Raw genomic sequence first — 23,709 nt, 5'->3', positions numbered from 1 at the left:
GCATCAACACATAGTTGCTTTCACTTTTAGTTGTACATTGAGCTTCTCGTCTGTGTCTTGACCAGGGCCAGGCCAGTGTCCACTTGCTCAAGCCAGCAACCTTGGGCTTTTCATGACATCAACCTTTGGGATCGTGTGAACGATCGCCCTTTCAAGCCAGCAATCCTGTGCTGACAAGTCCACACTCAGAGCCAGTGATCTCAGGGTTTTGAACCAGGGACCTCGGCATTTGGGTCGATGCTTTAGCCACTGCCATCATGGGTCAGGCTGTGTATTCTTTTACTTCTGTGCATTTTCTAGTTTTGCTATAAAAATGTGTTACTTTTTTTTTTCATTTTTAGAGAGGACAGAGAGGGAAAGAGAGAGACAGAGAGGGAGAGAGAGGAGAGAGAGACAGAGAGAGAGAAGGGGGAAGGAGCTGGAAGCATCAACTCCATATGTGCCTTGACCAGGCAAACCCAGGGTTTCGAACCAGCAACCTCAGCATTTCCAGGTCGATGCTTTATCCACTGTGCCACCACAGATCAGGCCAAAAAATGTGTGTTACTTTTATAAGCTAATAAAACCATGCGTTTTCACTAGTTCACAGTACTTTTCCCTGAGGAGTTTCTTTTCTGTTTCAAAATATCTACCAGGAAATCAGTAGGAATATTATGCCTAGAAAATGTGACCTGAAATGAGAAGTGGAAAATTTACAAAGATCTCCGTTGCCTGGGAGAGGGAGCCAAGTACCAACAGTGGTGAGGCCACTGTGCCCTCAGCCCACCCAAATGTCTGCTCAGAACTGTGGAAACACGACCCTTCAGGTGCTGCCATTTCATGGGCCAGGTGGAGAGGACAATCTCAGGCACAGCTGCAGAGCCATCTAGAACATGAAATCACAGCTGGGAATCCCCTCCGCAGAGAGCACTGGTAGTTTGAGCATTTCTGAGTCTGCACCTCATACCGCTGATTGGGGCAGTGAGAAAAAATTGTCAAAAATGGGGTTCTGGCCCTGGCCAATTGGCTCAGCAGTAGATTGTCAGCCTGGCGTGTGGAAGTCCCAGGTTCAATTCCCGGCCAGGGCACACAGGAGAAGCGCCCGTCTGCTTCTCCACCCCTTTCTCCTCTCCTTTCTCTCTTTTCACCTCCCACAGCCAAGGCTCCATTGGAACAAAGTTGGCCCCGGCGCTGAGGATGGCTCCATGGCCTCCGCCTCAGGCGCTGCCAGGGTTCTGGTTGCAGCAGAGCAATACCCCAGACGGGCCGAGCATCACCCCCTAGTGGACATGCTGGGCGGATCCTGGTCAGGTGCATATGGGAGTCTGACTGCCACCCTGTTTCTCACTTCAGAAAAAAAAATTGGGGTTCTGGTGGCTGGTCCACTTGGTGACATGTCATTTCCCTCTCAGGGCTGTCCAGCACCAGCTGCGGGGGTAGTGGAAACAGGATGATGTGAGGGAACTGGCGTTTAGGTGGTCAAGTTTGCAAGGGCAGGCCCACCAAGAAGCAGGGGTATAGAGGGGGCCATCGAGGCCAATAGGACATCGATCTGCCTGGCTTTAGGAATGGGATGGCAGTGGGCATAGACCCTGTGAAAGGGTCCAGGAACCAGAGGGCTGGTTTCCTGCTGTTCTGGCACTGTCCTGGGGCCCCCAACATCTAAGAGGTGAGGGAAGGGTAAGAAAAGATGGAGAGGATCAGGAGGGGGCAGGACCCCACAGTGCCAGGAGACAGAGCATTCATTACAAGGAGGGTCTGGCTGCTGGCTGGACAATCCAGGGGACAGAGAGATGAGGCTAGGAAGTGGCGGCACCTGATCCAGGGAATGAGAGCCCCTGCCGGACAGGAGAGACGTGCGGACAACGCTAGCTGCCTGTCCCGTTACTCACTTCCCAAGGCCATTTCTTAGGGTACAGGTGTGCACCACGGAGGCTAAAAAAGCTAAAATAACTAGCTTTCCAAGCTGTCTTGTCATTAGAGGTGACTCCATGTCTCAGCATTGGCTGATCATAGACAATTGGCATCTGCTGGAGGACTTTTCTTTGAAACCTGCCTTTCTCTGTTCTTCTATTCTTGATTTGGATGCAATAATTGATGACACAGCAGTCTTGCTGCAACGAGACACCTTTTCTAAGCTGTGGGAATGGAAGGCTAGCTGCCAGGAATGAAAGAGAAGGTGCAAGCCAATGTCCAAGCACAGAACAGTTAAAAGTGAGGGCTAATAAGAAAGACCCATGGGCCCTGGCCGGTTGGCTCAGTGGTAGAGCGTCGGCCTGGTGTGCAGAAGTCCCGGGTGCGATTCCCGGACAGGGCACACAGAAGAAGCGCCCATCTGCTTCTCCACCCCTCCCCCTCTCCTTCCTCTCTGTCTCTCTCTTCCCCTCCCGCAGCCAAGGCTCCACTGGAGCAAAGATGGCCCGGGCGCTGGGGATGGCTCCTCGGCCTCTGCCCCAGGCGCTAGAGTGGCTCTGGTTGCAACAGAGCGACCCCCCGGAGATGCAGAGCATCGCCCCCTGGTGGGCATGCTGGGTGGATCCTGGTCGGGCGCATTCGGGAGTCTGTCTGACTGTCTCTCCCCGTTTCCGGCTTCAGAAAAATACAGGGGAAAAAAAAAAAAAAAAAAGAAAGACCCATGAGGACAAACCAGGAGGAAAAGCACGGAAACATACCTGGGGCTTTGAGATGGTTCTTTTTTTTTTTTTTTTTTTTTTTTTAGGTGAGAGGAGGGGAGATAGTGAGACAGACTCCCACATGCTACCTGACAGGGATCCACCCAGCAACCCCTGTCTGGGGCCGATGCTCAAATCAACTAAGCTATCTTCAGCACCTGAGCTCACACCAATCAAGCTTCTGACTGTGGGAGGAAAGAGGGAGAGAGGAAGGGAGGGAGGGGAAGAGAAGCAGAAGGCCGCTTCTCTTGTGTACCCTAACTGGGAATCGAACCCAGGACGTCCATGCACTGGGCCAATGCTCTATCCACTGAGCCAACCAGCCAGGTCCCGAGATGGCCTTGTAGACAGAACCTCCAGGGATGAGCCACAAAGGTTTTACCATGAAAACCCCACCCATTGTGACACTCAGCATCCAAAGAACAAAGCAGACATGAGAAGCTGCAACAGAGTCTGACATGCGACGGTGACACTGAGCAGTGAGCGCTGAGGCTCAGTCACTGTAATGCAGCCCTCAGACTGTAGCCATTTGTCCAGTAGGCTACGTCTTGCACTTGACTATGTTCAGCCAGCCCAACGTTCATTCTGCAGGATGTTTTTAGGAAGCAATTCCCACGATCTGAAATGGGCTGTAACCACTGTTCCTTCATGCCAATGTTTGATGTTTATGGGATTACAGCAGGGGTCCCCAAACTTTTTACACAGGGGGCCAGTTCACTGTCCCTCAGACCGTTGAAGGGCCGGACTATACAAAAAAATACTATGACCAAATCCCTATGAACACTGCACATACCTTATTTTAAAATAAAAAAACAAAACAGGAACAAATACAATATTTAAAATAAAGAACAAGTAAATTTAAATCAACAAACTGACCAGTATTTCAATGGGAACTATGCTCCTCTCACTGACCACCAATGAAAGAGGTGCCCCTTCCAGAAGTGCGGCAGGGGCCAGATAAATGGCCTCAGGGGGCCACATGCGGCCTGCGGGCCGTAGTTTGGGGACCCCTGGATTACAGCTAACTTGACTAGAATGCAACTGCCGTGGGAACAGCAAATAAAAAAGGCAAACGTCTGTGTGATGGATGGTCCACATTTGCTTCCCTTTAGCTTAGAAAGCAGGCAGGTGTCAACCCTGGGATTTTATACACCTTGGGCTATGAGATACCAAGGATCACACCTCTATCACAACATTTGTCTTTATGTCAACAACAGCATGGTGAAAGGTTGGAGAGCTTGGCTTCCCTCTGATGTCAAGTTAGAGGAAAGCAATAAGATGATCGAGGTGAAGTTTTGCCACTGTGGACATTAATGGTCATGTTAGCATGCTCTGCATCATAATGAAATAAACCATTTTCTCTGAAGTCTGGCTTTACCTGGAACTAACTGATAGCTGGGACCTTCAGCAGAAACCCCATTAAAGGTGGGAGCCGCACAGTTCACAAGGCATCCCAGCACACCTGGTGGCGTGACACCAGGTAGGAAGAACATTCCACCAGGCCAAAGCAAAGGGTCTCCGATGGGCAGGCTGAAGATGGTGATAAAATTTTTCTCCCCCATAATTAAAGACTAAAAAAGAAAGAGGGGAGGCCTACAGGTTAACAGACCTACAAAAAATATCAACCACCAGATGCACTGTGTGAATCTTTAGATCCCAATTAGAACAAACCAAATAGAAAACAAACCATTTGTGAGGCAACCAGGAACTGCTATACCCTTTTTTGACTCTATATTAAGGAACTAATGCTATTTCTGCTTAGATGTGGTAATGGCTATATAGTTTTACTTGGGATTTCATAATAAAAATCATATTTCCTGTTTCATCACAAAATTCTTTTTTTTTTTTTTTTTGGTATTTTTCTGAAATGAGAAGCGGGGAGATAGACTCCCGCATGTGCCCGACTGGGATCCACCCAGCATGCCCACCAGGGGGCGATGCTCTGCCCATCTTGGGGCGTTGCTCTGTTGCAACCAGAGCCATTCTAGCGCCTGAGGTGGAGGCCACAGAGCCATCCTCAGTGCCCAGGCCAACTTTGCTCCAATGGAGCCTTGGCTGCGGGAGGGGAAGAGAGAGACAGAAAGAAAGGAGAGGGAGAAGGGTGGAGAAGAAGATGGGCACTTCTCCTGTGTGCCCTGGCCGGGAATCAAACCCAGGACTATCACATACCGGGCCAACACTCTACCGCTGAGCCAACCGGCCAGGGCCCATCACAGACATTCTTAAATGAAGTAGTCATTTTTTTACTTACTGCCATGTCTCATGAGGAAGACTACAAACCACCACCTTGACACCACCGCCCTAATTCGCACTCAGGCCCCAGCAGTTTCACCCACACTCCATGCAAACAGCAACACTGAGAACCAGGCAACTGAAGGCTTAGTGTGATTATAATATGGTTTTATCCCCATGGACCAACAGGGTCATAAATATGTACGTGTGTGTCTGTGTGTATAAAAAATTTTTTTTAAAGTCCTTCCTTTTAGAAATATGTTCAGAAAAACGGATGAAATGACACGATTTCTGGGACTCATGTAAAAAGAATCCTGTGGCAGGTAGTGGTACCAATTAAAGTATGTCCATATTTTACAATTTAGATTAGAAAAATATGTGGATTCTCTTCCTATCTTCACACCAATTATGAATGATGCAAAAACGGTAATAAAAATATTACTAAAACCAGCCTGACCTGTGGTGGCGCAGTGGATAAAGCATCGACCTGGAATGCTGAGGTTGCTGGTTCAAAACCCTGGGCTTGCCTGGTCAAGGCACATATGGGAGTTGAAGCTTTCTGCTCCTCCCCCCCTTCTCTTTCTCTCTCTCTCTCCCCCCTCTAAAAAAATGAATAAATAAATAAAAATAATTTAAAAAAAATATTACTAAAACCATAACATTGTAGGCCCTGTCCATTTGGCTCAGTGGTAGAGCGTCCGCCCAGCATGTAGAAGTCCTGGGTTCGATTCCTGGTCATGGCACACAGGAGAAGTGCCCATCTGCTTCTCCACCCCTCCCCCTCTCCTTTCTCTCTGCCTCTCTCTTCCCCTCCCACAGCCAAGGCTCCACTGGAGCAAAGTTGGTCTGAGCGCTGATGGCGGCTCCATGGCCTCCACCTCAAGTGCTAGAATGGCTCTGGTGGGCATGCGGGGCAGATCCTGGTCGGGGGCATGCAGGAATCTGTTTTACTTCCGGGGGGCTGGCAGGGAAGTCTCCAGACATCACCTACTGTCTCCTGGAACACAAAACCACTCCCCATTGAGAACTTCCAGCTTCCAGCAACCCTGGCTGTTCCAAGGCAATGGTTTCCACAGGAGCTGTGGGGCACCCCCACCCCCACCCCAGGCAAGGCCGTGGAATTTCACGGTGCTTCTTCATCGTTTGTGGTTTGGGCATGAGACTGGCTGAGGTGTGGGTGGGAGACAAGTTGCTGTCATTACTGTGAAGTGCAGACTTGTCCCCAGGGACTGTGGGTACCTATGAAAGAACCTGTTTGGTGAGTGTGAACCCAGATCCTCAGTTGATTTCACATAGAACACACATTCATTGCTGCATGCTGAGAATTTTACACAGAAATTTCCAGAAATGCAGTGGCATTTTGTTTTGCTCAAAACGTTTCCAAGAGGGAGTCATCGCTTTGAAAAGTCACATCCCATAGAGGAATGCCCCTCACAATATTTCTGTGGCTGACCCCGGACCCCATGTACCAGGTGACAACCAACAGGTCGTGTCAGGTCTCCAATGTAACAGCCCACAGTCGGGGAAAGATTCCACACTAACTCAGAACACGGTACTCCATCGTTAAGTTACTTTTGCTTTAATTATCCTTTACAAAAGCAGGGCCGTTCTACTGCCTTTACCTGTGAATTCATTTCGGGGGTCATGGAGGGAACAGTACAAAATAGCTGTGGTTAAAGGGGGGCACCAGGCCAGGCAGACCTGAGGACCAGCAATCACAGGTGTTTTGGGGAAGCATCTTTCATAGGAACTCAGAGATCGCTCTGGGCACTTAACCCCCTAGTACCCCGTCGGTGAATACCCCACGTGAACTTACCACACTTCAATACCTGCAGTTTCTCCCCTATGTGGAGTCTCTGATGTCAAACAAGACAGAAGTGCCCACGGAGGGTTCTTCTACACCAATGACGTGCACTGGGTTTTTCTCTTGCATGATTTCACGGATGTCGAATAGGGCCAGTGCCCGGCTTGCGGGCTGTCCCACCTTGGTCCCGCCCCCGGGGCTCTCCCCTGGGAGCCCGTGCTGCTGCTGCTGTTGATGATGATGTGTGCTGCGCCCGCGGGGCGGCTCCCTCCGCCGCCCCTTCCGCCCACGCCCACGAGGTTCCTCCCGTGTGTGAGTCACCTGGTGGCGGATGAGGTGTGAGCTCTGGATGAAACCCTTCCCGCACTGCCCGCACTTAAAGGGCCGGTCACTGCGTGGCGGGGCCCGCTCACCTGTGTGCCGGGCTGGGTCCCCCCGGAGTGCGTCCGGCCACTCCCGCTCGGCCAGGGCTGCGGCCTGCTGGAAGATGAGCCTCTGGCGGCACTCGAAGGGCCCCTCGCCAGCATGCTTGCGCTGATGCTGGGCCAGGGAGGAGCTATGCCGGAAGCCCTTCCCGCAGTGGTTGCACTCGTAGGGCCGCTCCTCGGTGTGTGTCCGCAGGTGCAGGAAGAGGCAGGTGGTCCGTGAAAAGGACTTGCCGCAGACGCTGCAGGTGTAGGGCTTCTCCCCGGTGTGCGTGCGCTTGTGCCGGCCCAGTGAAGAGTTCTGATTGAAGGCCCGGCCGCAGTCCTGGCACGCGTACGGCTTCTCACCAGTGTGGATCCGCCGGTGCACGGTCAGGTGCGTGCTGTGGCAGAAGGACTTGCCGCACTCAGCGCACTTGTAGGGCTTGTCGCCTGTGTGGATGCGCTCGTGCTGCACCAGCGATGAGTTCTGGCTGAAGGCCTTGCCGCACTCCTTGCACGTGTACGGCCTCTCACCGGTGTGGATTCGCTTGTGCACCGTTAGGTGCGCATTGTGGTTGAAGGACTTCCCACAGTCTGTGCACTTGTAGGGTTTCTCCGTGACTGGGCCTGGGGGGAGCTCTGCACTGGGAATGGCCGCTGCGCTGCAGTCCCCATTGTCACAGGCCAGCTTCCCCGAGGTGCCCGTCTGCTGACCGACCAGGAGTGAGTGACCTTCCGAATCTGCGGCCTGTGAGTGGGGAGTCCAGACATCTTCTCTCTGGGAAACCCCCGGCAACAGATTTGGGGCTGAACTCAGGACGCAGGTTCCCCCACGTCGGAGGCTTTCATGGCTGCTCTCTTGAACTGGTGCTTCCTTGAGGCAAAATTCCGACTGTCTCAAGTTCTCCTGGTCCTTCTCAGGCTCTCCAACAGGCCCCTCACAGTCCCAGCTTTCCCTGGGTGTGGAAGGACGGGTGGCCTCCTCCAGGAAGTCTTCCTTTTCTGTGACATGGGAAGGCTCCTCCTCCTCCTCCTCCTCCTCCTTGGGGAGGCCTTGCTCTGTGGCTGTCCCTTGGCCTTCAGGTCCAAGCTCCCAGCCTGAAAGAAAGCAAAGAGCTCTCAGGGGTCTGCAGAAAGAACACAGATAAGGGACGGGTCCCCAACAGCTGGGTTCGATGTCGCAAGGACCCACTCGCTGCCCGGTGGATCCGGTTCCGCTTTTATGTAGACACCAAGGGTCCCATCCGCAGACACGGCTTCACTCATTCATCCTCTCAACAAGCATTTCAGAAGCGCCTGCCACAGGCCAGGTTCAGGGGCTAGAAAACAAAATGTCCAAGCTACAGATGGTTTTTATATTGGGGTGTTTTATTTTGTGGGTTTTTTTTGTATTTTTCCAAAGTGAGAGGGGCGGGGGGGGGGGGCAGGCAGAGAGACAGACTTCCATCTGTGCCCGACTGGGATCCATGTGGCATGCCCACCAGGGGTGATGCTCTGCCCATATGGGGTATTGCTCTGTTGTAACTGGAGCCATTCTAGTGCCTGAGGCAGAGGCCATAGAGCCATCCTCAGCACCGGGGCCAACTTTGCTCCTATGGAGCCTTGGCTGTGGGAGGGGAAGAGAGAGATAGAGAGGAAGGAGAAGGGATAGGGTGGAGAAGCAGATGGGTGCTTCTCCTGTATGCCCTGGCCAGGAATGGAACCCAGGACTTTCACACACCAGGCTGACGCTCTACCTCTGAGCAAACCGGTCAGGGCCTTTATATTGGTTTTTGACTGTAAGTCGATTTTCATTTTTCAATTACAGTTGCCATACAATATTATATTAGTTGCAGGTACACAACCCAATGGTTAGACATTATATAACTTAAGTGATCAGGTTTTTTTTTTCTTTGTGACAGAGACAGAGAGAGACAGAGAGAGGGACAGAGAGAGGGACAGAGGGTTTTTTTTGTTTGTTTTAAAGGGCTGTAGAAAGAGAAAAAGCATGAGACAGAGACAGGCAGAATTCTAATGCTGCCCCTTGGCTGTTCAGTCAGTGATGTAGGGAACCACTCTGAAGGAGTTCTTCAGGTGACATACAGGTCACTCATTAGCTGACCTAAACCTTAAAGTAGGGAGGTAATGCTGTGTTCTCTGTGCCCAAAGCTATACCCTCAACATTTAGGAGCAGAAGAGGGAGGCAGAAGGAGAGGCAAATGCACAGGGGGAATCAGTCACGGAGTGCAGGTGCCTCTCGAGATGAGAACAACTCTTTGGGCCGCAATCTGCAAAAACACAGGAACCTCTGTCCTAGGATTCACAAAGCTGAATTTTGCCAACAACCTGGTACATCCTGGATGTGGAATCTTCCCAAGCTTCCCTGTAAGGCTCCTACCCCCATCTTAGTGGACACCTTGACTTTGGTCAAGTAAGACCCAAAGCAGACAAACCAGTTAGGTCTGAAAGAAATGTGAGATAATAATTGTGTCTTTTGTCCTGACCTGTGTTGATACAGTGGATAAAGTGTTGACCTGGAATGCTGAAGTCACTGGTTTAAAACCCCTGTCAAGGCACATACGAGAAACAACTACTACAAGTTGATGCTTCCTAACATATACACCACCTGGCCCCAGGTGCTGGGAATAGAGCAGCGATCTCAATAAATGAAGAACACTGCTTCCAGGAACTGAGGAGACAGACAGTAAATGAAGCATGAAAAGTAGGAGGGCTGGAGGCTCAAGGGAGATTAGCAGCTGAATTTTAGAAAACCGAAGTCAGACAGACCACAGACACGTGGAGGTGTCCCTATCTTCAGGACACCTTGGGGGAGCACCCAGAGCCAAATCCTCCGGGCAGACAGGCCCCCTCCTGACGGTGCAGTGAGGTGAAGGTGAACCCGGCCACAGACTTAGCACTGTTGAGCCTAGCTTCCTCTGGACTTTGCACAACTGCCTTTTCCCCTTGTGGACTTTCTCCTTAACCCTTTGCTGTGATCACTGGATCTGCAGTGGGTCTCGGGGATCCTGACACACTACTCGTTCCAAGCAGCTCTGGAAAGCAGCCCCTGGGCTGCTCCAGGTAGGGTCCCTCCCCAGTGGGTTCTCACCTGGACAGCAGCCTCGGGTGAGTCCTCTCTCCACCATCCACAGCTCAGCTCCTTGCTCCAGCTGGGAGATGACTTTGGGTTTGGGAAGCTCAGGCCCTACAAACAGGGAAAGACACAGAATGTGGGGTTCTGCTCCGGACAGGAAGAACCAGCCCCAGCCTCCAGCCCTGGACTCCTCGCCATCAGGACATGGAGAAACCTCACAACAAGGGGAAGGTTTTGCCATATAACAGAAAAGGGCAGACAGCCCCCTGCCCACATGTCCCACAGGGAAGGAGAACCCAAGGTCCGTGATCCCCAGCCCCAACTCAAGGCCCCATACAAGAGCCCAACAGCTTGAAAAGCAGGCCTTACCCACAGAGAGCAGGTGCCCAAAGGTCTCCAGCATCACATCACGGTACAGGGTCCTCTGGGCAGGGTCTAGCTGTCCCCACTCCTCCTGGGTGAAGTCCACAGCCACATCCCGGAAGGTTACTGGCTCCTGAAACATCACACACATGCTCAGTCGGCTGGATTGTCCCCATGAGTGCTCTTGGGAAGAGGAGGAGGAGTGGGGAAGGAGGAAGACAGGCAGGCCGGGGTCCTGAGAGAGTGCACATTCTGGGTGTTGTGAGCCAGGTCTCACTGGGCATTTACAGGGCTGCTGCATGTAGGTGTGGGTTGTAGAGTGAGGAAATGTGGTGGCAACACCAGAGTCACCCGGAGCTGACCTATAACAGATCTCAGACAGGTGAGGGTACTGACAGAGACCTGTCTACACTGCTGACTTATAGATTTGTGCGCTAAAGAAATAATTACTGGCCTTGGCCGGTTGACTCAGTGGATAGAGGGTTGGCCCAGTGTGCAGAAGTCCCAGGTTTAATCCCTGGTAAGGTCACACATGAGAAGCGACCATCTGCTGCTCCTCCCCTCTCTCTCCCCCTTCTCTCCCTCTTCCCCTCCCACAGCTAATGGCTCAATTGGTTCGAGCATCAGCCCCAGCCGCTGAGGATAGCTTGGTTGACTGGAGCATTGGCCCCAGATGGGGGTTGCCGGTGGATCCCAACTGGGGCCATGTGGGAATCTGTCTCCTTATCTCCCCTCCTCTCATTTTAAAAAGAAAAAAAATTAAATGATTACTGTCCCAAGGTAGTAGGTTTGGGATAGTTTGTTACACAGTGACAGTTAACTGATACACTAATCCTCAGATTCAAAGCAAGGTTTGCCATCCTCTCTGAACAGATGCATGTCCTGTTAAGAGTCAGACACTCACCTTCCTTCAGGGACCAAGAAGGCTCACAAGTGACTGACTCAAGTGGGCCAGGGTAAGAGCCTACCAGGGTATTTAACCTGTGAGAGGTTACACTGGTGGTAATATGTCCCCTTTCTGAAGGGGCAACTGGGACTAAGAACCAACTAATCATGGGAAAAGACAGGCCCCAAGTGGTCAGAACTGCCAATCTCTGGTGAGAAGCTGAAAATTAGGTCATGTTTTTAAGTGAAAACTTTATGATAAAATGTATTTCAATGCAGCATCGCCCCCTAGTGGACTTGCCAGGTAGACCCCAGGTCAGGCTCATGCCGGAGTCTCTCTGCTTCCCCGCTTTTCACTTAAGAAAAACACAAAAAAACAATAAAACAAAACAAAAAAAAATGTTCCACAAATGAAACCCTCTTGTGGGCTGGCCGTGGCCAGTCAAAAGCTAGATATTTCTGGATCACTTCCTCAAAAAGCACAGAGAATTGAGTGTTCTCGCCTGGGAGCACATCCACACCTTTCCCTGCCCCTTTGTCTTCCCGTACAGGCGTGCGTCTCCTAAACTCTAAGAGTCCCCATGATACTTGCAACAGTGGAGCAACGGGCAGCAGCAGCTCATCCCAGGCTAACCCCTGAATCTGTCTCCAAGGTCCTCTTTTCTCTGGCTCTCCAGGGACTCAAAGCACCCCTGCCTAGTCTCTCTCCTGTTGCTTCTTTATGCTAGGCCCTTCCTTGTTTCACTGTCCCCATGCTTAATAAGCATATTCTGAAAAAATAAATAAATAAAAATAAAGACAAGCAGCAGCACAGAGCAGGTACCTATATCTGCCTCCTTGTTTCATTGTCTCTTTGGGGACTATGCCAGGGCTGAGTGGCTGTAAAACGCTTCCTACAGGACAACCAGATAGCCACACGCAAAAGAATCAAGTTGGTCCGCTACCTCACACCATATATAAAAAACTCAAAATGAATCAAAAGACATAGATGTAAATGCTAAAACTATTCAACAGAAGAAGACACAGGGATAAATCTTCATAACCTTAGATTTGGCATAAGATTCTTAGATGTGGCAGAAAAAGTATAAGCAATAAATAAACTGAACTTCATCAAAGTTAAAAACACTTGTGCTGCAAAGGGCACTCTAGTGAAAAGACACCCACATAATGGGAAATACTATACTGCTCACAAATATTAGGGGATACTTCAAAATGAATATGAAGATGTAAACTACCCCCTAACATTTGTGTGTTGTATAATTGCAAAGCACATATCTCATAAAAGACTTGTATCTAAAAGATACAAAAAACACAACTCAGTAATAAAGGGCAAACTAAATACAACAAAAGAGATATAGGAACATATAACATATAGAGAATGCACAGAAGAATACACAAATAGGCCCTGGCTGGTCGGCCTGGTGTGTGGAAATCCTGGGTTCAAATCCCAGTCTGAGCACACAGGAGAAACGACCATTTGCCTCCCCACTTCTCCCCTGTCTCTCTCTCTAACTCTCTCTTCTCCTTCTGCAGCCGAGGCTCCATTGGAGCAGAGTTGGCCCCGGGCACTGAGGACAGCTCCATGGCTTCGCCTCATAGCCCAGTTGCCGACCAACAGAGCAACAGCCCCAGATGGGCTGAGCATCGCCCCCTGGTGGGCTTGGCGGGTGGATCCCGGTAAGAGCGAATGCGGGAGTCTGTCTCTCTGCCTCCCCCTGTCTCACCTAAGGAAAAAAAAAAAGAATATACAAATAGTGAATAATCACAAGATGCAAATCTAATCAAAATGCAAATCAAAATCAGAAACTACCTCAATTTTTTTTTTACACTGGTATTTTTTATTTATTCATTTTTAGAGAGGAGAGAGAGACAGAGAGGGAGAGAGAGGAGAGAGAGACAGAGAGAAGGGGGGAGGAGCTGGAAGCATCAACTCCCATATGTGCCTTGACCAGGCAAGCCCAGGGTTTCGAACCAGCAACCTCAGCATTTCCAGGCCGACGCTTTATCCACTGCGCCACCACAGGTCAGGCTACAACTACCTCGATTTTAAAAGAAAATTTTCTTTATTTTTTCTTTCTTTATTTTTTTTCTTTTTGCATTCTTCCAAAGCTGGAAACAGGGAGGCAGTCAGACAGACTCCCGCATGCGCCTGACCGGGGTCCACTAAGCATGCCCACCAGGGGGCGATGCTCTGCCCCTCTGGGGTGTTGCTCTGTTGCATCCAGAGCCATCCTAGTGCCTGAGGCAGAGGCCACAGAGCCATCCTCAGCGCCCGGGCCATCTTTGCTCCAATGGAGCCTCAGCTGCAGGAGGGGAAGAGAGAGACAGAGAGGAAGAAGAGGGGGAGGGGTGGAGAAGCAGATGGGCGCTTCTCCTGTGTGCCCTGGCCAGGAATCGAACCCGGGACTCCTGCACGCCTGGCCGACGCTCTACCATTGAGCCAACTGGCCAGGGCCAAAGAAAATTTTATTTTAAAGAGTGTTTCTTTTAAGAAAAACACTGGGGTTTTTTTTGTTGTTTTTTTTACAGAGACAGAGTCAGAGAGAGAGATAGATAGGGACAGACAGAAAGGAATAGAGAGAGGTAAGAATCATCATCAGTTTTTTGTTGCAAGAACTCAGTTGTTCATTGATTGCTTTCTCATATGTGCCTTGACCGCGGGCCTTCAGCAGACCGAGTAACCCCTTGCTTCAAGCCAGCGACCTTGGGTCCACGCTGGTGAGTTTTGCTCAAACCAGATGAGCCCCGCACTCAAACTGGCGACCTCGGGTCTCGAACCTGGGTCCTTCCACATCCCAGTTCAACGCTCTATCCACTGTGCCACAGCCTGGTCAGGCACAAGTAGATTTTCAAAACAGTAAAGAAATGATAGTACAGGGTGGCTGTGGAAAAAAAATAGCTGACCCTTTTGGATGGAGACAGAGGTTTTTACTCCTGCCCCTCCTCACCTCCCACTCAGAAGCTCCTCCAACCCTGATGCACGCTCCCTGTGCACTTTGACCCCACTCACAGCCCCTGCTCTGCATGAGTTGCCAGTCAGAGCCCAGGCACCAGGTCCACTCACCAGTGGTCTGTCCAGACCACAAGTCCTTTCAGATGAGTTGTTCATGTCCCCTCCTGGGATTCTAGCAGGAACCCACTCCATGCTGTCTCATGACTGTCCCTGCGTTCCACCTCAGCCCCTTGCAGCCCTCTTCCTGCTCTGCACTGCTAGGGCCTGAAGGGATGAGCTGGGTCAGACCCACACACTCTCCCAATCTGAGCAGGCCACCCTGGCATCAGCCAGCACCCAGTCATGGTTCCTAACCTCCCTCCCTCCAGTGCCTAAGTTAGTTCTTGGTATCTCTCCTACCCTCAACCCAAGATAACAGTGGTTTTTCTCCAACCCATGCCATTTGTGTTTAACACACTTGAATGGCTCCTTCTCACCACTGGATAAAGAATGACCCCTTGCAGCCTGGCTGTGGTTGGCTGAATAATGGCCCCCAAGGAGATCTGGGTCCTAGTTCCAGGAATAGGTGAATGTTACCATAAATGGCAAAAAAAAAAAAAAAAAAATTTGTGTATGTGCTTAAGGACTTTAAGATTAAGAAATTTTCTTTTTTTTTTATTTAGTGAGAGAATGGGAGGCAGAAACATACTCCTGCATGCACCGCACCCAGGATCTATCCGACAAGCCCACTGGGGGGCGACGCTCTGCCCATCTGGGGTGTTGCTTTATTGCTCAGCAACTGAGCTCTTCTTAGTGTCTGAGGCGGAGGCCATGGAGCCATCCTCAGTGGCCAGGGCCAACTTGCTCTAATCGAGCCATAGCTGCAGGAGGGGAAAAGAGAGAGAAAGAGAAAGAGAAGCGAGAGGGGGAGGGGTAAAGATTCAGATGGTCGCTTCTCCAGTGTGCCCTGACTGGGTGGGAATCATACCTCGGACATCCACATGCCAGGCTAACGCTCTACCACTGAGGAAACTGGCCATGCAAAGATAAAGAAATTATCCTGGATTATCCAGGTCAGACCTAAAGTAATCATATATGGGTGTTTTTTTTTGTTTTTGTTTTTTTTTTTTAAATATTTATTTATTTATTTCAGAGAAAGAGCGAGAATCAGAGAGAGGAATAGATAGGGACAGACAGGAACAGAGAGAGATGAGAAGCATCAATCATCAGTTTCTCGTTGCGACACCTTAGTTGTTCATCGATTGCTCTCTCATATGTGCCTTGACCGTGGGACCCCAGCAAACCGAGTAACCCCTTGCTGGAGTCAGCGACCTTGGATACAAGCTGGTGAGCTCTTTGCTCACACCAGATGAGCCCGCGCTCAAGATGGCGACCTCAGGGTCTCGAACCTGGGTCCTTCCGCATCCCAGTCCGACACTCCATCCACTGCGCCACCGCCTGGTCAGGCTAATCATATATGGTTAGAATGTCATTCCAATACTCTAAGGTTGCAGGTTCGATCCCCAGTCAGGGAGCATACAAGAATCAACCAATGATGTATAAATAACTGGAACAGCAAATTGATGTTTTTTTCTCTTTCTCCTTTTTCCTTCCTATCTAAAATCAATACATACCTTTTTTTTTTTTTTTTTTTTTTTTTTTTTAATTTTTCTGAAGCTGGAAACGGGGAGGCAGTCAGACAGACTCCCGCATACGCCTGACCGGGATCCACCCGGCATGTCCACCAGGGGGCAATGCTCTGCCCATCTGGGGCACCGCTCTGTCACAACCAGAGCCATTCTAGTGCCTGAGGCAGAGGCCATGGAGCCATCCTCAGTGCCCGGGCCAACTTTTGCTCCAATGGAGCCTTAGCTGCGGGAGGGGAAGAGAGAGACAGAGAGGAAGGAGAGGGGGAGGGGTGGAGAAGCAGATGGACGCTTCTCCTATGTGCCCTGGCCGGCAATCGAACCCGGGACTCCTGCACACCAGGCCAATGCTCTACCACTGAGCCAACCGGCCAGGGCCCATACCTCTTTTTTTAAAATTATACAAGGTAGCCTAACCAGGCAGTAGCACAGTGGATAAAGCATCAATCTGGAACGCTGAGGTTGCTGGTTTGAAACCCCGGGCTTGCCTGATCAAGACACATATGACAAGCAACAAGCAAGCAATGAACAACTAAAGTGAAGCAACTATGAGTTAATACTTTCCTCCTTTCTCTCTTCTCTCTGTAAAATCAATAAATAACAATCTTTAAAAAAAAAAAGAAAAAAGCAAGATGCTATGCTGCTGGCTTTGAAGATAAAAGACCAGGAACAAGGAAGCAAGGTCTATAGCACTGATACCAAGAAAAGCTGAGGAAACAAATTCTCGCCTACAGCCTTGACGGGAAGGGTGACTGCTCACATCTTGAGTTCAACTCACAGGCAATGATCTCAGATGGCTGACCTCCAAAATGTAAGAATAAATGTGCATTGTTTGTTTGTTTTTAAATATATATGTATATTTTTGTGACCGAGACAGAGAGAGGCACAGATAGGAACAGACAGAAAGGGAAAGAGATTTCGAGAAGCATCAATTCTATTCTTTTTTTTTTTTTTTTTTTTTTTTTTTTGTATTTTGTACTTTTCTGATGTTAGAGGCGGGGAGGCAGTCAGACAGACTCTCACATGCGCCCAAATAGGATCCACCTAGCATGGCTACCAGGAGGCGATGCTCAGCCCATTTGGGCCTTGCTCCGTTGCAACCAGAGCCATTCTATCGCGTGAGGCGGAGGCCATGGAGCCATCCTCAGTGCCTGGGCCATCTTTGCTCCAGTGGAGCCTTGGCTGCAGGAGGGGAAGAGAGATATAGAAAGAAAGGAGAAGGGGAACGGTGGAGAAGCAGATGGGTGCTTCTCCTGTGTGCCCTGGCTGGGAATCGAACCCAGGACTTCCACACGCCAGGCCGACGCTCTACCACTGAGCCAACTGGCCAGGGCTAAGAAAAATCAATTCTTTTTTGCGGCACCTTAGTTGTTCATTGATTGCTTTCTCATATGTGCCTTGACCGAGGGGCTACAGCAGAACGAGTGACCCCTTGCTCAAACCAGCAACCTTGGGCTCAAGCTGGTGAGCCTTGCTCAAACCAGATGAGCCCATGCTTAAGCCGTCGACCTCGGGGTTTCAGCCCTGGGTCCTCTGCCTCCCAGGCCGACACTTGATCCACTGCGTCACCGCCTGGTCAGGCTAAAATGATTTTTTATTTATTAATTTCAGAGAGAGAAGAAGGAAGAGAGAGAGAAACATCAATCTGTTTCTGTATGTGCCCTGACCAGGGATTAAACTGGCAACCTTTACATACTGGGATGACGCTCCAACCAACTGAGCTAGCCAGCCAGAGCTGAATGTGCACTGTTTCCCACCGAGTGTTTGGTGATCTGTTACAGCAACGACAGGAGGCTAACACACTAGACCTCAAACCCTCCACCCCACTCCTTCCCACCTGGGGGGCCAGCCTCCAAGATGGCCCCACAAGATCCCTGGCCCTTGTGCAGTCCCCTCCTCTAGAGAGCAGGTTTGACTTGTGTCTCTGATAGGATGTTGTCAGAGTGTGAATTCTGTGGAAATGACAGAGTATGAATTCTTTTTTTTTTTTATTTTTTTTTATTTTTTATTTTTTTTTTTTTTTTTGCACTTCTCTGAAGCTGGAAACGGGGAGAGACAGTCAGACAGACTCCCGCATGCGCCCGACCGGGATCCACCCGGCACGCCCACCATGGGGCGACGCTCTGCCCACCAGGGGGCGATAATCTGCCCATCCTGGGCGTCGCCATGTTGCGACCAGAGCCACTCCAGCGCCTGAGGCAGAGGCCACAGAGCCATCCCCAGCGCCCGGGCCATCTCTGCTCCAATGGAGCCTCGGCTGCGGGAGGGGAAGAGAGAGACAGAGAGGAAAGCGCGGCGGAGGTGTGGAGAAGCAAATGGGCGCTTCTCCTGTGTGCCCTGGCCGGGAATCGAACCCGGGTCCTCCGCACGCTAGGCCGACGCTCTACCGCTGAGCCAACCGGCCAGGGCCATGAATTCTAACCTCAGGTCACAAAAAGCATTGTGGCGTCCACGCCTTCTCCTGGATCAGTCGTTCTGTGGGAAGCTGCATGCCATGTAAGGACATGTAAGGACATATAAGCAGCTCCACAGGAGCCAACGTGAGAAGGAACGAAGACCTCCTAGCAAGTGTCACGTGAGTGAGATAACTTGAAGGTTGGTCCTCCAGGCCCAGTCAAGAATCAGGGGACAACCTGACCAGGTGGTGATGCAGTTGATAAGAGTGTCGACCTAGGATGCTGAGGACTCAAGTCCCCTGAGGTCACTGGCTTGAGCATAGCAGTCACTGGCTTTGTGGGAGCCCTTGGTCAAGGCACGTATGAGAAGCAGTCAATGAACAACTAAAGTGCTGCAACTATGACTTGAGGCTTCTCATCTTTCTCCCTTTTTGTCTGTCTGTCTCTGACTTGCTCACTAAAAAAAGAAAAAGAAAAAAGAATCATGGGAGAACAGCCTGGGCTAATACCTTGGCTGTAACTTCATGAGCCCAGGGCAGGACCACGAGCTAAGTCATTCCAGGGTTCCTATCATCAAAAACTGTGAGATAGGCAACTTCCCTGGCCTCCATCTTACCTCGGGCCAGGGAACCTTGCTGGGCAGGATGCGCACTCTGTACTCAATAAAGCCTTTTACTATTCCACACTTTGTGGCTCCGAGCCCTCTTCCTTCCTTCTTGGCGGGGAAAAATACCTTACATTTTGGTGCCGAAACCCAGGAGGAATAGAAGTCCGCAAGGACTGCTCCTCTTCCTCATCCCCTCCGAGAAAGAACCAGGATCTCCGACCTTCCACCCACTTTGGCGCACGGCGCGGTAAGTCCCTTGCCTCTGCCTTCCTCTCAGGTCTTTCCTCCGAGACTCCGTCCGAAACCGTAGCTACGTCAGGGAAGTCTTTTCCGTCCGTCCGAGTGCGTGTGCTGTGGAGACCTCCCCAAGCACATCCACTTTACCTTTTCCACCTGTGGCCGGACCTTGAGTTTTTAGGATGCTAATACTCAAATCTGACCACTCTGAGGACTGAGGGCGGCTGTGGGAGCACAGGAATTTCCCTCCCTAAGGAAGAAGAAACTGTTGTTCTTCTACGCTGTGGCCAGGCCACAGAACCCACCGAATTAGCCTCCTGAAGGGGCTTTTGGTGTTAACACCCTCACCAATTTAACTATCGCCAAAAAATCTGGGAACTGATTGGAGATCTCTTACATACACGGCTTCTAATTATTCGCACGCCCGTCCTTAATCTCTGTGCCGCCTGTTCCATCGTGCAGGCCTTTTTATGGCCAGAGAAACCTCACCTAAAACCTCCACTCCTAATCTTTCCTTCTCCGTGGACTCCCAACTCTCTCTCCCTCCTGTCTGACCCCCAGGGGCACCCCTCTCTCGGGACTTTTCTCTGGTCCTTCTGCGGACCTCTTTTGTGCTCAGGTCTCTTCCCTCTGAGAGCCCCCTCCCCTCCCTTCGCAAAAACCTGTAGAAAAATTGTAAAAAAAAAAAGAAAAAAAAAGAAAAAAAAAAACAAAACTGTGAGATAAAACTTATTGTTTTAGGTGACTACATTTTTGGAACATTTACACTGCTTACAAAAATTAGGGGATCAGGTACTTTGCATCTACTCCACTACTTTCAGCCTTTTATCAATATATAGTACATTTTTACCAATGAAATGAGTTAGTTTTGCATCTCATTTGCATAATCAAACAACTTTCTTTGACTTGTCTTTGCTTTTCTGATGTTCTTGTTTAAAGAAAAAAAAAACAAATGCTTTTTTTTATCCTTTCATATTCATTTTGAAATATCCCCTATTTTTTTTTTTTTTTTGTGGCAGAGACAGAGAGAGTCAGAGAGAAGGACAGATAGGGACAGACAGACAGGAAGGGAGAGAGATGAGAAACATCAATTCTTCATTGTGGCTCCTTAGTTGTTCATTGATTGATTTCTCATTATGTGCCTTGACCGGGTGGCTACAGCAGACCGAGTGACCCCTTGCTCGAGCCAGCGACCTTGGGTCCAAGCTGGTGAGCCTTGCTCAAACTAGATGAGCCCGTGCTCAAGCTGGAGAACTTGGGGTCTCAAACCTGGGTCCTCCACATCACAGACCGACGCTCTATGCACTGAGCCACCACGTGGTCAGACTGAAATATCCCCTAATTTTTGTGAGCAGTATATTATACAAATGCAGATAATGTTCTTTCTCCTAAGCCTCTCTGGCTGCTGACAAAGACTCTCTCCTTGGCCAAACTTCACTCTGGCTCCTCTGAACCTTTATTCTTCTGTGTCTATTTGTACATCACGTAGTTTTTACCAACAACATGAGAGGTCAAGTCTGTTTGGCCAGGATCCCCATCCTCCAAATGTGATCACTACCCATATCTTTTTTTGGTTTGTTTTTTTAAGTGAGAGGAGGGAAGACAGAGAGACAGACTCCCATATGCGCCTAGACCTGGATCCACCCAGCAACTCCCGCCTAGGGCCAATGCTTGAATCAACCAAGCTATTCTCAGTGCCCAGAGTGACACTCAGACTAACAGAGCCACTGACAGCAAGGGAGGAAGAGAAACAGAGGGGGTAGAAATAGGGGAAGAAAAGCAGATGGTCACCTCTCATGTCCACATGCCAGGCCAATGCTCTATTTACTGTGTATGTGTGTGTGTGTGTGTGTGTTTTAATATTTATTGATATTTTAGAGAGGAGAGAGGAAAAGGGCCAGGGGTGAGGAACAGGAAGCATCAACTCTCCCATATGTGCCTTGACTGGGAAAGCCTGTGGTTTTGAACCAGCATCCTCAGCATTCCAGGTTGATGCTTTATCCACTGCACCACCACAGATCAGGAACTACCCATACCATTTTATTTTTAATTTAAAAAAAAATTTTCTTTTTACCCATATCTTTTTTAAAATCTTCACACCCCACAATCATCTAGGTAACATCTGATCATGTGGCCTGCTTCAGCAAGAATTCCATTAGGTATGTTTAGCAAGAATCCCCTTTCCTCCACCCACTATAAAACTCCCATTTTCCTTATTGTGTTGGGAATTGAGCCTAATTCTACAATGAAGACTCTTTCCCTATAACAGAACTGTTCTAAATAAAATTTGTTTCTACTCTTTTAACTCCTGCCCAGCTCTTATTTTCTCTGACACTGCTCACTCCCTGCCGCACCACCCCAAGCAAAAGCCAACTAAAGGATGGTGGATTTTGCTCAGATCTGCTGCATACATCTCAGAACATGCACATCTAAGATGACCTCATAGTCTCACTTTGCACACTGAATGTGAAATCATGCCCACCCCAGGAAACAACAACGAAAAAAAGCAGAAAGCACACAGAAGTTCAAAGAGGTGAGCTTCAGGAATTACGAATTACTACTTTTGGCTCCACCAACACTGAAAACCATCACTGCATTATGTTTTAAATTTTATTTATTTTTAGAAAAGAGGTAGGATCTGGACTGTGGTGGCTCGGTGGATAAAGCGTCGAACTCAAATGCTGAGGTTGCTGGTTCGAAACCCTGGGTTTGCCTGGTTGGGACACATATGGGAGTTGATGCTTCCTGCTCTTCCCCACTCTTTTGCTTTCTTTCTCTCTCTCTCTACTCTCTCTCTAAAAATGCATTAAAAAAAAAGAGGTAGGAAGAGCGAGAGAAACACCAATGTACTGTTCCATTTATTGATGCATTGCCTGGTTGCTTTCCGTATACACCCAGCCCCAGGGATCGAACTTGCTATCTTGGCTATCAGGGAGAATGCATGATGACCTCTCCTGACCCCAGAAGCTGTTCTCCGCCTACTGGCTGGCCCTCGGTGGCTGTCCGCTGACCCCACGCATTACAGCATCTCTAATCGACAACTCCTGTAACCTATCATCGCGGGGGTCGGGTCCTAGCTGAGAACCACTGCGCATGCGCACTCGGGTACCAGAGGACCCGGGTTCAAATCCCAGCCCCGCCCGTTAGGCGCCAGGCTAGTCAGCACGGGCCAACTTGCGCCTCAGTTTCTCCATGTGTCACGAGGGGTAAAGGAGCGTGTTCTGCTCACCGCGCGCCGCGAGGCTTCAACGGTCAGCATCCAAGGGAGACGCGCGGCTGCGGCCCGCTGCCATCGTTTTGTCATTGTGATTATTGTTACCTGAAGCCGTTCACTCGGCGGTCCCGTTGCCAACGCCAGTGCTGCCGCTTCCTCATCGGGGTCCATCCCGGACCGGCCGGCAGGTCGCGGACAGGAGTCCAGGATGACCCTAAACCCAACAGCCGCTCCCACCACAGAGACCGCTTGAGTCGCTCTCCACCGGACAATGGCGGCCTGCAATGAGGACGCGGCGACTACATCTCCCAGAAGACCGTGCGGCGGCCCGCAGCGCCTGACCAATAGAATCTTTGATTCTTGTGCTCTCGACCAATGGCAGCTTTTGGGCGTTGGGCCAATGGTAGCTTCCTCCCGCCGACTTCCGGCTGATAGGGTCCAGCTGAGGCACCGGGCTGTTTCCCAGAGGCTGCGGAGCGACCTCGGCTTTCATCACCTGGGCGTTCCTCCTAGGGGGAAAGCGGTCTCCTACCCAGCTGGACCCGTAGGTCTTGCCGGGCAGCGCCCTCGGAACAGTCTAGTCGATGAGATGGGCTGAGCTGATGTGAAGTTGGGTCTGAGGGCTCCCTCTTTTTATCTTGGGGTACCTATGCTGCCGTGTACTTTAAAAATATTTCTAGCCTGGCCCTGGCCGGTTGGCTCAGCGGTAGAGCGTCGACCTGGCGTGCGGGGGACCCGGGTTCGATTCCCGGCCAGGGCACATAGGAGAAGCGCCCATTTACTTCTCCACCCCCCCCCCTTCCTCTCTGTCTTTCTCTTCCCCTCCCGCAGCCGAGGCTCCATTGGAGCAAAGATGGCCCGGGCGCTGGGGATGGCTCCTTGGCCTCTGCCCCAGGCGCTAGAGTGGCTCTGGTCGCAGCAGAGCGACGCCCCGGAGGGGCAGAACATCACCCCCTGGTGGGCAGAGTGTCGCCCCTGGTGGGCGTGCCGGGTGGATCCCAGTCGGGCGCATGCGGGAGTCTGTCTGACTGTCTCTCCCGTTTCCAGCTTAAAATTAAAAATATATATATATTTTTCCAGCCTGACCAGGTGGTGGCGAAGTGGATAAAAACATCATTGCTGAGATCCCAGGTTTGAAGTCCCAAAGTCGGGGGCTTTAGCGTTTGATCCTAGACATGACCCTATGGTCGCTGCCTTGAGCAAGGGGTCACTGGCTTGGCTGGAACCCCTCCTCCCCCCCAGAATCAGGACACATATGAGAA

General features: G+C 50.4%; 2 protein-coding genes across 2 annotated transcripts in view; one reads left to right on the top strand and one right to left on the bottom strand.

Annotated features, from left to right (window-relative positions):
* Window positions 1–23,709, top strand: part of ZNF329 (zinc finger protein 329) — a 323,877-nt gene that overhangs the window by 181,334 nt on the left and 118,834 nt on the right. The window lies entirely within an intron of this gene.
* Window positions 5,534–22,727, bottom strand: ZNF8 (zinc finger protein 8). The gene is made up of 4 exons (XM_066374637.1): window positions 22,553–22,727; window positions 10,537–10,663; window positions 10,183–10,278; window positions 5,534–8,192 (listed from the first exon to the last, which is right to left on the bottom strand). The coding sequence occupies exons 1-4, from the start codon at window positions 22,616–22,618 to the stop codon at window positions 6,727–6,729; spliced, it is 1,755 nt and encodes a 584-aa protein (XP_066230734.1). The 5' UTR covers window positions 22,619–22,727; the 3' UTR covers window positions 5,534–6,726.

Source organism: Saccopteryx leptura, chromosome 3 (genome assembly GCF_036850995.1).
Source record: "Saccopteryx leptura isolate mSacLep1 chromosome 3, mSacLep1_pri_phased_curated, whole genome shotgun sequence".
Classification (NCBI taxonomy): Eukaryota; Metazoa; Chordata; class Mammalia; order Chiroptera; family Emballonuridae; genus Saccopteryx; species Saccopteryx leptura.
The sequence above is the reverse complement of the archived record's forward strand: the minus strand, read 5'-3'. Positions and strand labels throughout refer to the sequence as shown.

Excerpts from the sequence above, each read along its gene's own strand:
- ZNF8 (XM_066374637.1), bottom strand. The coding sequence starts at position 22,618 with ATGGACCCCGATGAGGAAGCGGCAGCACTGGCGTTGGCAACGGGACCG. Across the intron at positions 10,664-22,552 it reads CGCCGAGTGAACGGCTTCAG|GAGCCAGTAACCTTCCGGGA; the intron begins GTAACAATAATC and ends GTGATGTTTCAG. Across the intron at positions 10,279-10,536 it reads TGGGCACCTGCTCTCTGTGG|GGCCTGAGCTTCCCAAACCC; the intron begins GTAAGGCCTGCT and ends CCCTGTTTGTAG.